This window comes from Pleurodeles waltl, chromosome 7 (genome assembly GCF_031143425.1).
Source record: "Pleurodeles waltl isolate 20211129_DDA chromosome 7, aPleWal1.hap1.20221129, whole genome shotgun sequence".
Taxonomy (NCBI): domain Eukaryota; kingdom Metazoa; phylum Chordata; class Amphibia; order Caudata; family Salamandridae; genus Pleurodeles; species Pleurodeles waltl.
In genome coordinates, this window is record NC_090446.1 from 1,267,087,775 (window position 1) to 1,267,106,387 (window position 18,613).

Consider the following 18,613-nt stretch of genomic DNA (forward strand, 5'->3'; position numbering starts at 1 on the left):
TTGATACTTTGTAACACATCAATGTGAAAACTCTTAACTAAACAGAGCAGAGCAGCACAGGTTTGAAGGCGGGACACTGAACATTCTACAAAGTCAGCATGGTTTGGAGTTGGACATCAAGCAGCTCCAAAGTATTCCATTCAGGGACATGTTCACTTTTCTCTCTTACATCTTGAGAAACAAATTGGAGCTAATCACAAGTGGAAACACCCTTCATAAAGGAGTGGACTGCAGATAGGCCTACAGAAGTGATGAGATTTGAGTTTAGGACCTCATTTAGTGGATGAGTTACTCCATCACAGCGATGACGGATATCTTGTCCACCGAAATATAAATTCCATATGTTATATTGAAATTAATATTTTGGCCGATGGGAAATCCGTGATCGTTCTGACAGAGTAACTTGTCCGCTAAGCTTTAAATCAGGCCCTTAATTTGCTCTTTACTCATGCACACAACATAACTGTGATATACAAGTACTCTGTCTGAAGAAGTGGGAACAGTAGCTTAACTGCAGAAAAGGTATGTAGAATACTCCTTTAGTAACTTATAAAAACATGCAACATGAAGTTTGAAAGTGGGCCAGAAAAATACTGAAAATCATTTCATATGTGTACAGCTCTAAAGCTTAAACTTCTTGTGATCTGAAAGATGACTGGAGAAGCAGACAAAGAATAATCCTCACTCAAACTAAAGCAACTTACTCCTGCTTTGAAACTCATCTGTATTAAAAGGATTGTAATCAGCCAGGCGGCGCTGAGTTCAGAGCTGGCAAGGGCTGGTTGCAAGCCCGACCGTCGTCATGCCATCGGAAACCATGTTCCCGGCGGGGTCAGGGGTCCTTTGGCGGTCTGACTGCCAAAGTCATAATTTGGCGGTCCTCCAGCAAAGCAGCGGCAGTCCAACAGCCATTGTGAGTTTTCTGGTCTCATGACAGCCAAATTTGTAATGAGGCCCTATGTGTTTATCTAAAGGTAGCAATATTTTTGTTCCAATATTTTTGTTTTCAATAATCAGACAGAGCAGATCATCATAGGGTTTAGGGTGGGAATCTACAGATTCTTCAAAGTCAGCATGGTTTGGAGATGGGGGCCAGAAAACTCCCAAATATTCTGTGTAGGGCATCTTTATTTTCCTGTCTTATGCCTCTTGTATGCCCTTTACTATAATTCAGATAGTTCCATTGTACATTTAGGACTGGTGTTATATTCAGGGGATGGTTCCTCATTAGTATGGGGGTCTGACCCATCCTAATGAGGAAAACAATGTGTCTCTGCACTCACGCCCTTTTATGGATGGGGATGCAAAGGCAAATGGTCCACCAGGAGGTGTACTCATTGTGAGCTACAAAGTGGAGGTGCACAGTCGGTGCATCTCCCAAGGGTGACCCCTCCAGCAAGAAGAAGGAGCCTCAATGGACCCCCTAGACTGCATGGGAATCTCTGTTCCTCCTTTGGAGAGCAGGTAATTGTTCCCTGAACAGAAAAATGTGAACCGGTTGCTTCAAACAACTGGCCCGCCTTTCACCAATGGGGTGCCACAGGACAGCATGAGTCTGTGGCTGACATGTGGCAAGTTAATTATTTGTAAAAAGGTGCACTATTCCTGTTTGTGCCCAGCACAGGTGTTTAAAAGTGTGCTTTGGGACAAGTGGGGACAGTGTGTCTGTTCCATAGTACTGGCCCAGAAGGCCTTTGTCATTCTTCCCTCATGAGCTGTATAGCCTGCCAGAGTAGACTAAAACAACCATTAAAGACCCTTATTATAGAGCCTCACCTCTGGTTCAGACTTAAAACACTAAAGTGAGTCTTTATTAGGTGATATAGGTCTCTATAGCAGAGTAAAAATCTATACTAACATTAAGACAGACATGAGAAACGTATTTCTCTATTTTTTACCAGTAGAGATGATACTGCAAATAAGCTTTTTGTAATTTTGGAGGGGAATCTAAGGGATGGAAAAGATTAATGAGTCTGTGATAGGCTCAGGCATAGAGCAGAGGGAACCATGAAGTACTTACTATAAGCAAGTATATGGCAGCCATCTTGGAATAACTTTTCATTAAGCGCAAGAAAAATCATTCCAAGGTGGCAGTTGTGAGTGTGCACAGGGCTCATCACCCACCCCTCAAACTCTCATGGTTGGAAGCATACACAGAACACCCCAAACACAGCAGATAAACACAGTCCCACATACCAGTCATATGCCCACAAATGCATGCATATCCATACACACAAGCACCCAGAGGCCATGACAATCATTCCCTCACTCTGCTCTGGCAGCCTAATAGCCCCATTGGCCACACTTTCGGAGCTTATGTGTGAGGAGCTTAACACCATGGCAAAGAATGCTCTGCCATGCATTACTTTGCAAGAAGGGGACATTACATGGGTGTTCCCTAGCAATAACCCATTGGTTTTTAATCAAATCCCTATCTACAAAGATTAGTAGACATTGGTTTGCACCAACATCCTCCTTCTCCTCAAGGCATGCACAACAAGGAGAAATGTTCTCATTTATCCTAATTTTTCCTACTTTGCCTGTGTGCTACATTGTGCAGCATATACACTAGTGGGAAAAGCCTTAATGCATAGTTTTTGTACTGAAAGAGACACCTTCCAAAACAAAACCCATGCTTTAGAAAACACAAAAACCCTTGTAGTATGGCACAAGAGTATCTGCGTTTGTGCATGGCTGCTAAAAGTGCACCAGCACAGGGAGAGAGAACAGTGCCACATCTTTGCAGATATGATGCTGTTCTGCTCTCTTCCTTTCACACAACTCGCACAGCAACTTCAGTTGGGGCACGTCATTCCAAGACTTCCTGGTACATCTGACCTCATGATTCTTCTGATAACTACGCAGTAGTAGAGGTGTTCTGGGAACCTAAAGCATTTTTATCACACAAGGGAGCATAATTTTTCCCCCAAGAAAAAGTGTGGTAAAAAAATAGGTACAAGTAGTGTATTTTATAGCACACATTGTCAGAAATATTGGGAAAAGTACAATTTACTTAGTACAATAACACATTCTCTGTGTGGAAGGTAGAGATTGTTGAAGCTATTCACTGCCAGTTGCAGCTAGAAAAGGGCACTGATTGCGATTAGAATGCGTAGTGTTTTCATAGACTGATGATTAAATAATATATAGCTGGTGAAGCTGTGCAGTGTGTTTCTGGGACTGTGATTATGATGGTAAAACCCATATTTCTTCAGAGATCTATGACACTTTTTTTTACAAGTACTCATAAAATAATTTCCATATTTAATTTTTTTCTAAGAAGTATCTATCTATCTATCTATCTATCTATCTATCTATCTATCTATCTATCTATCTATCTATCTATCCTCCGTGATCTTCTTCATTCTCTCGGGGACAGATGGACATTCTAGAACGATATTGCTAAGGTTTTCTCCTTCGTTTAATGGGTGATTCTTTTTCAGTAGTGCACGTGCACACCTGTGCTTTGTAGGAGGGCATGGGAGGAGCGAGATTTTTTTTAACTATTTATGGCGCTGCTGTGCTGCATACTGCGTTTGTAAAGGTCAGTGTCAGTCATTTAGGTGGAAATGTTCCTCGTAGCCCGAAAAGAACCCACTTTTACACGGTTGAGATTGTCAGGCGGCAAAGTGGCGGTGAGTGTGATGTAGAACACCTGGTCATCTATGGGTCACTTTGTTGCTCTTCTTCCTACAGGTACACAGAAGGCTACAAAAGACACTGTTTATTTTTGCTCGTCTTAATTGTTGCGCCTTTTGTCATAGGGATTGACATCTTTGTGTGCAGGTAAGTGATGTTTCATAAAACCATACGCCTTTTCTTTGTCTTTAAATGAGCTCTCCATTCTCAGCATTATTCTGCTTCCTGAAGTTTAATTTGAAAGAATTGGTGATATTTTGTAAACTCGTGCACACAACTCATTATTTTAATAGACCATGGAGGTAAGGTGATTCTCGGTAATGTGTTGTTTAACCGGGGACTTTAATTGTGAAAGGGGCCTAGAGCAGCAGATGTAGGATTAAAGACATTTAGGAAATAGTATATACAAAAGCAGGTTATCACCAAGGACATTTGCTGCTATAACCCCAAATGACAATACTTTTGTTATTCATTGTGCCATTTTGTGAGCATACCAAGCCCTGTTTAGCCATACATCCTTTGCCTCTAAATAATCATATCAACAGGTTGGATGTGGTTAATTTTTTGCAGACGGTGTACTCAATTATGATAGCTACATTTCTTGGAATTACAGTTCAGACCCCTGAAGATTTGAAAATGTTTACATAAGATTTTCTTTCTTACACTTTTATTTAAAAAAAAAAAACACTTAGGCCAATTTGGGCGATGGTTGACATCAGAATCCGCCTTTATCTACAGTAACTATAGTCTGAAATAAAGTAGCACTGCGCTCTGTCTCATGTATTGTGGATTGCAGCATATATTGTGCCTCTAGTAAAGTGACAAAGTAAAAGCATGTCTTTAGGTTTGCTCCTGAAGCTTGAGTGTGCAGTTTTAAAACTGCAAATTTGACTGGGAAAAATTAACCTTTTGCCAGGCCTAATCTTTCCTTTTTAAAACGTATGTCAAATCTAAGTTGGGCGCTAAATGGCCATAGTGCAGGATGCATGATATTTAACCAGTAGGGCATAAGATACGTTTTACATTTCCTGGCAGGTAAAAATAAATAAAGTTGGGTTTTACGGTGGCAACGCTGGCTATCCAGACAAAAACACTGGGTCACATAACAACTTCTAATGCATAACTTCAATTTGGGAATAGCTAGAACAGTAGTTCAAGGACTCACAAGAATAGGAATTTAACATCCAATCTGATGGTAAAGTCAGATTTTAAATTACTATTTTGAAAATACCACTTTCAGAAAGGTTGGAATTTTCCTGCTTTAACTATCCCCAGTTATCACTCATCAGCCGCTGGGAGGTCATGCAATGTTTGAATAGGTCTAGGAAGCTGCAGGCGGATGTGCGTAGAAATGAATACTTCTGTTCATGAATGGTTTAGAACATAGACAGAATTTCAAGCTAACACTATGTCACCAGAAATGGCTGTCTAAATGTTAATTTTTTACAACACTGAATAATGAATTTCTAATCAGATTAAAGAGTATGCCAGGCAACCTTCTGCACTATGGTCAATTTCAAACCTAGAGCATTCCATCCATTACTTTTTGCAAACTTTAGTGGTCATGTAGTATAGCAGAATGAAACATTGCTAAACATGGTAGTGAGAATACATTTTCAACTCAGCCTTTCCTTAAAAATATGCCTGTAAAATCTATTTTTTTTCTAAAGCAATAAATAGACTTTTTTTCTCTGCCAATAGGAAGCCAATCCCTGGTGCACTTCAGAGCAACAGGGAGGGAGGCGGATGTGGCAAAAAGCCAAGATTCCCGCACACTCAACATACATAGCCTGAACCAAGGTCCTTCAAAGCAAATGCAACCAGTGTACGCAGGCCCCCTGAACAGACAGAGGTATTTTTTATCCACATGTCTGTTTGGTGGTAAACCCTTGTGCCACAATATGCCTGCGCCAGGCATAACGTATGCAAGGGGGGAATTCAGATGCAGAGAGGAAAAAATGGTGCAGTGAAATTGACAACATTTCACTGCCCCATTTTTTCCATCACTTTAAATTCCTTCTCCGAGCAGGTGTTAAAACGATGCACCCATTTTAATCAAATGTCCTCTCTGTGCTTTGCTGCCCTGACGTCAAAATGTTAGACGCTAGTGCAGCAAACCACCACAATAGTATCAAAAATGTTGACGCTATTGTCCTAACGACCACCATGGTGAGCTGTATTTTAAATACGGTGGATCTATGGTGTAGTTAGGTGGGGCAGGGGTGAAGCAAGAAAAGTGGGGCATTGGGACCAATGCGCCACTTTCTTGTAAATATGTCCCCAAGTACCCTATTGTAGCATGTGACTCAAAGGAGGTGATGTGGGATCGTGACCCCAATTCTGTGCTAAGTGACAACCGCACACAGTTAATTACTGTCCTTACTGTCCAGTCAGTGTTTCTTTATATAAAAATTATATTGCGCACACATCACTACATACTAAACATTAAATTATGAATATGTACTATCAGGTCGATGGGAATTCATTTGGTAACACCCGCCTATCACGTTTCACCCCTAGTGGGTCCTGAAACCTATAACCACAGTTCCTCAATTAAGGCAGGCCAACCGGTTCTGTCAGGGTGTCAACTTAGCAGTAAAAACAGAGAATATGTTAAACATCACCACTGAATTCAAAGGGACAGTTCCAACGTGCAATACATGTTATAACTAACCAATGCGTTCAAAAAGCACCAGCAATCAATAGCATTTGTTATAATGTACAAACTTGCATTGTTAGCCATCAACATTTTCACTTAAGTATTGCATTGAATAATGTGTTCCTGAATCTTTCTCTTACCGGTATTAGGCTGCTACTGTAGCTTCAACACCAACCAATATGAGTGCCCACACTCCAAAACCCAAAACCAAATGTTCCAGCTCTACATGTGCTTTGAAAATCAAAACTCATTAATGGGGTCGTGCCTATCACCTCTCGGTGACTTAGTATAAGTTAGGGAAACCACCTTCTGGAAGGGCTCCTGCACCTCCTGTAGCTCCCTCCAACTCTAAACAATGTTGGGTACCACAAGAAAGAGAAAATTATTCGTTTTCACCCTGTGAAAGGGATTATGCAGCGCCCCATCACACACGTCATTAATGCTTTATGAACGGCTTTTGTTTGCAGCTTATCACCACGCTTTGCTCTTTTTCTTTTCTTACCACTGCTGCCTGGTGCCATGCTTTTTAGGAGCCAGGTGCCTCTGCCCTTTTGATAAGGCACCCAACATGAATGTGAGGTCACACAGGCAGCCCACTTCTGAGTGACCGGCTACCTACTTCTGCGGGCACAGATATTGTGTACTGGCACTGAACCTGCTTCCTCTTCTCTCACTACCCATGGGCAGCATGGTGGATATGAGGTGTTGGGTGCCACCAGCTCCCCCAGACATGGGCACGGGTATCGTGAGCAGTCACCCATTGAGGCTTCTCAGGATTCGGCCCTCCCAAAGAGCTGCTCTATTTGTCTTCTGTCCCACAGGGATGAGGTTCCTCTGGACAATTACAATTGTGCCAGACTCCAGGAGATGGGACTCTGAGGTGAAGGTTGGTTCAGGGAGGGAGCCCCATTCATACCCTCTCCTCTTAGGTATTTAAAACATAAAGGTTGTGCTGATCTCTGTGGCTTGACCCTCCTGTATGTTTTTTTTTAATTTGCAGCTCAGCACTACTCACACCATTCTGAGTTCTATCCCTGTGGGACTAAACTTTAAATGCTTCTATCTCTGGCACCATAGGGGCCAAACTTGATTCTCGTTTTGCCCCTGTTGGCCAGACCTAGCCACCAGAAGCATTTTCCTCAGGCCTTCTGCCTTGTAAAGGACATTTTTGTGATGAACTTGATTCTTGTTTGCTCCCTGCAACAGATGTGTCCTCTGCCTGTGCTCCTGAGGCTTTTTCCGACTTTAGGGGTGTCTTCCACAGACCTTCTGGGCCAGTAAGCAGAACACTCTCCAAGCTGCATGCCTTGGCTGTCTTGCAGGGCGCCTGTGTGGCAGCAGAGGAGTCAATAATAGCTAGTCGACAGAAGACTCCAGCACCTTATCAAGGGACCCATCCAGAGTCACCCAATAGATCTATTCTCCCTACTGTTCCTCAGGGGACATATGTGGCCAGTGCTAGTGGCCCTGGAGATATCCATCCTTGCCCTGGAGTAAGCTGGAGTTCTTCAGTCTTTCCTTGCAGGGGAATCAGGTGACCTCTCCTTCCATCTGGGTACTCTTTTGCCATTGTCACTCCTAGGTCCATTGTTTTCTCATCTGTCTCTCCCTTGTGCAGGGGCTTTAAAGTGTGATGGAAAGTTCTAGAAGCCAGGTACCCCTGGCCTATACAAGAGTGCCACATCATCACTCCACCCATGTCCCTTTCCTCCTGCACAGCATTAAGCGACATTCCAATATGGCAACTTCAAGTCATCTGTGGAAAGAGGTTCCCTGAAAGCCTCAGCTCCACTCCAGCTGACACAAATGCCTGATTCCTTCCCTCCAAAACTTGAGAAGCAAGCACTTCCTGTGTTTGGCTGCAGAGGTTCTGTACTTTTGTGTTGTTTATGAGGACTTGGCCCCAGCCCATATGCAGTGTGCCAAGCTACATTAACAGATGCAGATTTCCTTCATACCCCTTCTGTTAGGAATGGGGTCTTTGGTTGCCAGTCAGGTTACCCCCTGTCCAAGCAAGGACCCTCACTCTGGTCAGGTTAAGTCACACACAATCCAAATTATCCTGTGCCCACCTTCTGGTAGCTTGGCACTGAGCAGTCAGGCTTAACTTAGAAGGTAATGTGTAAAGTATTTGTGCAATAAATCATACAATAACACAATATAGCACCACAAAAATACACCACACAGTGTTTAGAAAAATAAATAATATTTATCTGGACATTTGCAGGTCAAAATGATCAAAGATGCAATAAGTAAATGTAGAGGTATCACTGAAAAGTGATATAAAGTGTCTTAAGTCTTTTAAAAGCAAACAGAGTGTCTTTCAAGTACAAAGTACCTGGTTTGCAAGAAAAAATCTCCGCAAAGGGCTGCAGAGGAGAAGCATGTTAACAAAAGGGTGTGAGTTGATTTCTCGGGCCGCACATGGCGATGCGTTGTTTGGTTTCCACGCAGGTCCAGCAGTGCGTTGATTCCCGGGCTCCGTTGTGGATCCTCTTCGGGTTGCAGAGTTTTCAGATGCCCCGGGGTCTGTGCGTGAAATCCTGGGCTTGCGGAGCGAAGTCACAAGTTGTGCGTCGATCTGGTGGGCGTTGCGTGGAATTTTCTATCACACGGCAGGCGCCGCATCGATTCCTCTCTGGAAGTCGGGCTGCGTCGTCCCAGGTCAGCTATGCGTTGATCCAGTGGGCCGTTGCATCAAAGTTCTGGTCGCAACACAGGCGCCGCGTCGAGCTTCTCCTTGCGAAGTCACGCTGCTTCGTTCCGGTTCAGCATGGGGTGAATTTCTCACCGCAGGCCAGTTTGTGCGTCGTTCTTAGCAGGCTGTGAGTCAAATTTTCGCCGCACAAGGAGTCCAGTTGCAAGAGTGAAGTCTTTTTGGTCCTGAGACTTCAGGGAACAGGAGGCAAGCTCTATCAAAGCCCTTGGAGAGCACTTCCTCACCCCAGCCAGAGAGCAGCAAGGCTGCAGGGCAACAGCAAAGCAGCAGTCCTTCACAGAAAGCAGTCAGGTGTGTCCTTTAAGCAGCCAGGCAGTTCTTCTTGGCAGGATGCAGGTTCTGGTTACAGGTTTCTTCTCCAGGAAGTGTCTGAGTTAGAATGGGCAGAGGCCCTGTTTATATACCCAAATTTGCCTCTGAAGTGGGGGACACTTCAAAGAGTGGCTTAGATGTGCACCAGGTCCCCTTTCAGTTCAATCATGTCTGCCAGGGTCCCAGTAGAGGGGGTGGCAGTCCTTTGTGTGAGAGGAGGCCCTCCACCCTCCCAGCCAAGGAAGACCCATTCAAAATGCAGATGTATGCAAGTGAGGTTGAGTATCCTGTGTTTGGGGTGTATCTGAGTGAATGCGCAAGGAGCTGTCAACTAAACCCAGCCAGACGTGGATTGTAAGTCACAGAAAGATTTAAGTGCAGAGAAATGCTCACTTTCTAAAAGTGACATTTCTAAAATAGCAGTATTAAATCCAACTTCACCATGGAGCAGGACTTTGTATCATAATTCTGGCCATACTAAATATGACCTTCCTTTTCCTTTCAGATCAGCAGCTACCACTCAAATACTGTATGAGGGCAACCCCAATGTTAGCCTATGAAGGGAGCAGGCCTCACAGCAGTGTAAAAACAAATTTAGGAGTTTTACACTACCAGGACATGTAAACTACATAGGTACATGTCCTGCACAGTACCCTGCCCTATGGGTTACCTAGGGCATACCTTAGAGGTGTCTTATATGTAGGAAAAGGGGAGTTTTGAGCTTGGCAAGTACGTTTAAATGCCGAGTCGAATTGGCAGTGAAACTGCACACACAGGCCTTGCAACGGCAGGCCTGAGACAAGGTTAAGGGACTACTTAAGTGGGTGGCACAATCAGTGCTGCATGCCCACCAGTAGCATTTAATCTACAGGCCCTGGGCACACATAGAGCATTCTACTAGAGACTTATAAGTAAATTAAATAGTCCAACTGGGTATGATCCAATGCTACCATGTTTAAAGGGAGAGAGCATTTGCACTTTAGCACTGGTTAGCAGTGGTAAAGTGCGCAGAGTCTAAAAACCAGCAAAAACAGTGTCCAAAAAGTGGAAGGAGGCAGGCAAAAAGTTAGGGGTAATGAAAAGGTGATTCCCCACAGAGATTTTATCAGATCATAAGCACATTGCTTCAAAAGCTTGTTTTATTGCGTTGTAGAGAAGAAATGAGTTCCAGAAGTTTTTAATCCAATTAAGTAAAGACGAACTTTAGGTTAAAGTAAATTTCATTGATCAGCAAAATCATAAATCCAAGCAAGTAGTCCCAAGGTTGGATGAGGGGTCAGTTAAAGGTATATGTTGATGTAACAGCCAACACGTGTTTCGCCCCTTTGGCGGGTAAGCGGGGGCTTTCTCTAGGCTGTAGAAAATATATATAGGCAGTGTAAGTCATGAGTCAAAAATATACTGTCAGGTGTAAAGGCATGCTGCTGATGCAATTTGTGCGTTACATTATGTGTTTCTTCTGAAGGAACCGGTGAATATTAAGAGAGACCCATACCATATTCCCAAGTGTGAACCAAAGGCTTAAGTAATATGAGCAAATGCTTTTTAGTGTTTTAAAAGAACGAAATTATAATACTTGTGCTAGACTAGATGATAAATAGGGCAAGAGGTATGACCAAAAGAATGTGTGCTGGCACTCACATGCTGTTAATGGAGGTTGAAAAAAGTTGTACATGAGGGAAAAATTACCAAAGACATCATATAGTGAATGTTAGTGAGAGGGGTTTAAAGAATAAAGAAACATACCTAGTTCAGAACATAATACAAAAACTTCAGACATTGAATTGTCACATTTGTAGATAGGAACCTAAACATAAGATTATATACAATGTTTTTAAGAAAACAACCAGGGAAAGGGGTGATGTGTACCAAATAACACAAGTAAAAGCGGCCAATAAACCAAAAAATCAAATTTGCCACCTTTCACAATATTACTAGGCTATGGACCAACAATATAAATATACATCAAGCGAGAATAAAAGGTATTGTGGTATTTCTAAGAAAAGGCTTTATACAAAGTAACAAGTGCGTAATGAGCTCCAAACAGTCTTTAAAGCATAAGTGGGGCTCCTAATCTAGCTAGCGTGCCGAATAATACTAGATTGGTTGCTGAAAGCCAGTCTCCCTGAAGGGGAAAGCAGAAGGTGCATACGAGCAGAATGATTTTTACCTTGTTAGATGTTGGAGGAATAGAGAAGATGCCGTTAAATCGCCGGCGCGTCCCGCGGTAAATCGCTGTGATTCCATCGGGCAGCAACATGATTTAATAGGGGTGACCACCCTAAGGCTGTCAGGTCTAACACCTTCCTTTTTCAGGAACTGGGTTAAGCACTGTCAATGGCTCTCTTGTGTGAGGAGGCATTTGATCTTCGTGCTGGTCAGAAGATTAATTACCTTGACCTAGTAGGTGGGTAGGCAAAGCCCCAGGATCTGATTATAAACTGACAATTCTTAAAGCGGCATTAGAAGATAGTTATGATGTGAGGGACTGTGGGTCCACAATCGGGGTGCAAGTTTACCCCTGGTTGGACACTTCACTGAAGTCGGTAGGCCTAAATGGGGTGAAACTGTACTTTAGTGTTCATTTTGCCGATATTGTACAATACAGTTTAAGCACCATAGACCTACAGGAAGCACTACACACCTACACTGTGAATGGCCACTCACATTATGAGGCCTATCCCATGTCAGTAGCAATCCTTAAAAGGTCCCATCAGAGATAGGCTACCTGTGGCAGATGCCACGTTGTGCAAGGCAGTAGTTACACACTTACAGCCAACACATGGAAGCACATGTTCACGTGTGACCAGCCCAGAGGCTCTTACCATAGCGACATTGCAGTGGCTTTATCTTAAAAGGCAGACACTGGAAGTTAGCAGTCTTTTTTAAAATACATTTACAGTGAGTGAGATTCAGGTGATGAGATTCACTCTCAGTAAAAATCCCAAAACTGGGTAGTCTAATGCAAACATCCACGGGGATTAAATCAGTAGAACACATTTGCTACACTCAGGAAGTAATGTTTTCATTGTAGTAAACTTTTTGGTTGCTCATAATGTGGGATTTTTTGAGAGGCACACTAATTCTTAGCCAGTTTTTACTTTTGGAAGTCACAGTTTTATCCAAAGTATGAGCATATATATGCAATAAGCAGCTAATATCTGTTTCACCACACAAGCCATTCCAGATTTAATTAGAATGCTGTGGTTCACTTTACCTCTACTTTATTTTCACTTTTAATTTAAATAATATGAATAATATTAATTATATATTACCACAGTTTGACAAATAGGAGCATAGGAAAAATCTCAAATGTTTGCAAAATTACTATTTAAGAGCCCAACTTCAAGATATGTCTATAAAGAAAATTAGTAAGAGAAACCAAACAAAGAGTATTTGGGGTTTTAATATTGAACACTAAGGGGGTAATTCTGACCCTGGCGGTCGGTGACCGCCAGGGTCACCGACCACGGGAGCACCGCCAACAGACTGGCGGTGCTCCGTCGAGCATTCTGACCGCGGCGGTTCAGCCGCGGTCAGAAACTGAAAGTCGGCGGTCTCCCGCCGACTTTCCGCTGCTCGTGAGAATCCTCCATGGCGGCGGAGCGCGCTCCGCCGCCATGGGGATTCTGACACCCCCTACCGCCATCCTGTTCCTGGCGGGTCTCCCGCCAGGAACAGGATGGCGGTAGGGGGTGCCGCGGGCCCCTGGGGGCCCCTGCAGTGCCCATGCCAATGGCATGGGCACTGAAAGGGCCCCCGTAAGAGGGCCCCACAAAGTATTTCAGTGTCTGCAAAGCAGACACTTGAAATACGCGACGGGTGCAACTGCACCCGTCGCACCTTCCCACTACGCCGGCTCCATTCGGAGCCGGCGTCCTCGTGGGAAGGTAGATTTGCCCTGGGCTGGCGGGCGGCCTTTTGGCGGCCGCCCGCCAGCCCAGGGCAAATCTCAAAATACCCTCAGCGGTCTTGCGACCGCGGAGCGGTATTTTGTCGGGGGAAGACTGGCGGGCGGCCTCTGCCGCCCGCCAGTCTCAGAATCACCCCCTAAATGTACACCAACTATTACAAGATTCATTACCAGATCTATTGGCAGAGCCAATAGATCTGGTAATGGCTGCCATCGTTGGTTTTGACAATACTTGGGTTGTTTCGCCGTGGACCTTAATAAAAAACGCAAAAATATTTTTGTTTCAAAATGTGCTAATTGCCATAGTAGCCTCTGGAACAAAGGGGATTACTTTGTGTGCTGAAGTACTCCTTGTACAAGAAAATGCCTTCACTCAAGTTAGTTAACGGCGGAAGTGGACTGACCAATTGTTCTATGCTGTAGTGGGTGCGAATTACACAGTTATAGCCTAATGGATAATGACAGCTGGCTGAACACCTCTATAAGTAAGAATATATCAAGGGATAGGTATACACTTTGACCTCTAATTTCCTCCCGTGAGTTGTAAGAGGGAGCAATGAGTGCTTTATGCTTTGTAATTGCAATTATGAATTGCAAAGCACTTTGAGCATTGTAATTCATGACGTTGCCTTTGCAAAGAAATTTGAATTGACTTTGTGAATGTAAAGACTTTTGAGAATCTGGCCCCAGGTTTTTTTCTGGTAAAATATTATGGAAAAATAAACCACAAGTTGTTGAATCTCATAGTTAATATAAAATATTTGTAGCAAATCAAAATGCTGAATGTCTAGAAGTGGTGAAGGTAAAAGGAGAGAGAGAGAGAGCGAGAGAAAGTTTAGGGAGAGAACGGGGAAAACAGAGAGAGACTGGAAGAGAGCGAAGGACAAAGAGGGAAGCAAGGTTTGAGGATCAGAGAAGCAAAACAGAGAAACCGACATAGAGGTAGTACAGAAAGGCAGATAGAGACAGTAGGAGAGCGAGAGGAAGTGCAAAGTGAGGTTAGGAAAAGAGTGTGAGCGATAAAGACAAAACGAAAGAGATAGGGAGAGACAGAGGAACAGAATTGAGTGAGAGAGAGTAAGATTTGAACAAAGAAGAGCCAAAAAGGGGAGAAGGTGAAACTTGTTTGTTTAGTTTTTCTTCTCTCTGCTTTTTGGTCTCAAACACTTCAAATTTAGAATATAATTTCTTCAGTTAATGAGGGAGTGAACCAGAAGATAAGGATGGCAATCAGGCTACCATGCTTCAATAATCAACATAGCACATATCTTTAGTTTCAACAACTGAGTTGATGCTGCTCCACTACATTAGTGTCAGAGATTCTAAATGGAAGACTGAAGGATGGGGGACCAGTTCCTGAATTTAACTTGGTGAAATTAGGGACTGAGGAGTGTTGTACACTTTTAGTAGAATGAACAAATCACATTGGTTTTGTGTCCATGAACATTGTGCATATTTAAAAATAAGAACCATTTCTGAATAATTTTTGAAGAAACACTGGAACATATGTAAAAGCCCCTTGAGCCTCCTTGTGCCACCCTAGCATAATGTTTTGATGCTAAAGAGGCATTAAGGAGGCCCCTCAGTGTGCCATATTTTCAAAGTGACGCAATGCATGCATTACACCACTTTGTTACCCCTTGCGCTACATATACCTGCACCAGGTATAATGTATGCAAGGGAGGGGTGTTCCCACAGAGGGATTCCCAAAAAAATGGCGCAGTAAAATTCACAAGCTTTCACTGCGCCATTTGTTCCCGTCATTTTTAATGCCTGCCTAGGACAGGTGTTAAAGTGGCACTCCCATGATAACATATGGGCCTCCCTGAGCTTTGCTGGACTGGCACCATAATTTATGGATCTAATTCAGTGAAGTGCCACAATAGCAATAACTTTTGATGCTATTGTGCTAACAGGCGCGATGGTGCACTGTATACTAAATGCAGTGCTACCATGGTGAATTTAGGGGGATCCAGGGCACGCAGCAAAAGTGGTGCATCAGAGATGATGTGCCACTTTCGTGTAAATGTGCCCCACTGTCTCCCTGGCAAACACAACCTTCTTTCCTTTTAATTTGGTCACTTGTATCTGCATTTGTTTACATAATCGATCAGATATGGAAGTAGATGTGAATTTCTGCTTAACACTGGTGATGAATATGACAATCCAATATTTTATATGTCCTTTCGTATTTATTTAACTTTTCTTAATTCAAGAGGCAACGTTTCAGTAAACATGGTTGGACAACACACAGCGGACTGCTTAAGGTCATATATTCAAACCTCAAAAGGTAAGTATCCACTTTCAAACCTAAAGCATTGGCATTTTAAGTTTTGATACGTTTTATGAAAATATATGGTTTATGCCAAGCTTCAGCCTTATCTGGAAAACATTGGTTCCAGTGGTGTAGCTGATTCTATATGCTCGACTGTGACCACTTAAAGTTGGGCCTTTCTACACCCTGATGTTTGGATTTCTTGTGACCCACATAATAAATTCTGTTTGAATAGGTGGTGCCTATCATTGGCCCATAAAAGTCAAGGTAGGCTCCATACCAAATGGAGTTCACCCAAAATAGTACTCCTATTAAAGTGTATGCCTATGCCCTTTCTCTTATCACCCAATCTAAACAGGCCATTGTACTGTCACAAAATCTCTCACGGAACAGCTATTTAATAATTGGGAGTACAGACCTTTCTATCTGGATCCCAAGATGGGGCAGTTGCCATCACCATGTTACCAGAACAATGTATGTAGTACAGGATATTTGTCTTCCAGAAACAAGACTTGGATTTGAGCAAGATACCCTTGGCGATCACTTGTGAGGGAAGGCAACTTCCTTCCAGCAGAGTCAAGGAGAAGCAGGCAGCAGGGCAACAAGCAGGAGAGCTTCCAGAAAAGCAGTTCAGATTAGTTCTTTGGGAAGCACAACAGTACCTCTAACACAGTCCAGTTGTAGGTCTAGAAGAGACTGATTTGAGAGGGTCACAGACCCAATATATACACCCAAATACGCCTTTGAAGTGCGGGAACTTGAAGTGCACCAGTTCCCCTTTCAAACCAGTCCTGTCTGCAAGGAGATCTGTAGGGGGTTATCAGTCCTATGTGTGAAGTCAGGCCACTAGCCTTTGAAGTGTAAGTGAGAGTCCCCTCTACCTTTCCTGCCCAAGACGATCCATCAATATGCAGATGAAGGCAGATACAGCTGAGTGTCCTGTGTTTATGGCTGTCTGGGTGGAATGCACAAGGGGAGCTGTCAACCAGCACAAACCAGACGTGGATTGTAGATCGCCTGTAAGGCACACAAAGCAGTAAGTGCAAAGAAATGCACTTTGTAAAAGTGGCATTTCTAAAATAGTAATGTTAAAACTAACTTCACCAGTAAGCAGGATTTCTCACTACCATTCCAACCATACCAAACATGACAATGCCACTCCTCTCACCTAAGCATTAACCACGGAAAGTTATTGTCACGTAGGCTCTCATTATTCTAATGAGACTACTGGATTTTGAGCAGCAAGATCGTCCACGGTGTGGGGACTGAGTCTAACCCACGGCGGATGACACTTGTTGCTCTAAATCCGGGTTTTGCTCTGGCTAACTAGCAGTGCCTTATCTCTCCCGAATGGTAGAGATGATTGGGCAGCCGAGCGCATGACATTTCAGTACTTCTCAGGGAAGTCGTGGTCACTCAGGTCACAACCGGTTCTCTCACACACAGTGCTGTCTCATATATAAATGACAATAAAGGCAGTATAAGTTTTGAAGATTGGTTTAATAAAACAACTGCATTTTGGATAGCAAAGCGTGAGCTGCAATAACCAGAACTACACAACACAGTAATATTAAAATAGTGACGATGAGAGTGAAGCACAAGAATAAGGCTATCACAGTGCTGCTAGGTTATTCTCTCTCTAAGTTATATTTTTGAGCACAGCATCTTAAGCTCTAAGCCTGCCTTTCAGGTTCCCCCGGGAGGACATCGACCCTCATACCTGAGCAACGGCCTGTAATCTGCATCAGCATCTGCAACGGGGCATTCAACATTCAGTTGTGGGTCCCTGGCTGGAATCTCCCTCTTGACGTGTACTAGGACTAGAAAGTGTTTTTATAACTAACACACAGATGTTCTGAGAAAATGTCCCTACGTAAGGATGTGTATTTTCTACGAATGCTGGAGACTAAACTTCTACCACGTTTACCGGCAATGTACCAGACTGTAGCCTTGACTGAAGCACAGGGCGAACAAGAATGCATTATTTGAGAACACAGTGCTGAAGTAAGCTAAACAGTGTGATAGTAGAAATTAAAACAAGACCGTAAAAACTGGTTATCGTAAAATAGTGCGGAGCTGAATAAAATATATCTAGGGCAAAGTGCACAGCGGCCTGGTATGTTTAAACTAACGTGCATGGAGCTATACATAAAATGGCTACACAACATTACCGACCATACCAAACATGACAATGCCACTCCTCTCACCTAAGCATTTACCACTGAAAGGTATAAAAGGGAATTCTGAATGCTGGTCTATTAGAGGAACAGGTTTCACAATAGTGAAAAACTACTCTGGGTGTTTTTCACTACCAGGACATGTAAAACTTTCAAGCCTATGTCTTGCCTTTTACTTACACAGCACCCCCCCCTGTGGGCTATCTAGGGCCTAACTTAAGGGTCCATTATAAGTAATAAAAGGGAGTTTAAAGCTTGGCAAATATTTTTAAATACCAAATCGAAGTGGCAGTGAAACTGCACAAATAGACCTTGCAGTGGCAGGCCTGAGACATGGTTAGGGGACTACTTAGGTAGGTGGCACAATCAGTGCTGCAGGCCCTCTACTGACATTTGATTTGCAGGCCTTGGGCACTGATAGGGCACTTTACTAGGGACTTATAGGTAAATTAAATAAGTCAATTGAGTCTGAGCCAATGTTACCTTGTTTTAGGGACAGGGCACATGCACTTCAGCACTGGTTAGCAGAGGTAAAGTGCCCAGCATTCTAAAGCCAACAAAAATGAAGTCAGAAAAAGAGGAGGAGGAAGGCAAAACATTTGGGGTGATCCTTCAAAGAGGGACATTTTCCAACACAACCCCCCTCAAGCCTAAAGGCAGGGTAGACTAATCGATACCTTGATGGACTTCCCTGCTTAGGACGATAGAACTTGGACAATGGTCCACTACTGCAAGGTACTTGGTAGTTCTATGCCTTTCAGAACACAGTTGGGTCCCTTTGCCTACCCTCTCGGGGCTACTAGACTGACCCATGGGGAACATTTCTCCTCATCCGTGGACCCCATTTGTGAAGCACCTAAGCTTAATTTGCTCACAGATGCAGCTCAGTAGGCAGACAGTACCACCATGGCCAACAACA

General features: G+C 43.4%; 1 protein-coding gene across 3 annotated transcripts in view; it reads left to right on the top strand.

The window, feature by feature from the left end:
* The window catches only part of LOC138246154 (histo-blood group ABO system transferase 1-like), a 576,036-nt gene that overhangs the window by 266,496 nt on the left and 290,927 nt on the right, over window positions 1-18,613 (top strand). For 2 of the 3 annotated variants that reach the window (XM_069200435.1, XM_069200436.1), the window contains one exon: window positions 3,697-3,786. The exons of the other annotated variant lie outside the window; for it this stretch is intronic. In XM_069200435.1, the coding sequence (XP_069056536.1) occupies window positions 3,697-3,786 (90 nt within the window). The remainder of the gene's footprint in view (window positions 1-3,696; window positions 3,787-18,613) is intronic. 3 annotated transcript variants of the gene reach the window in all.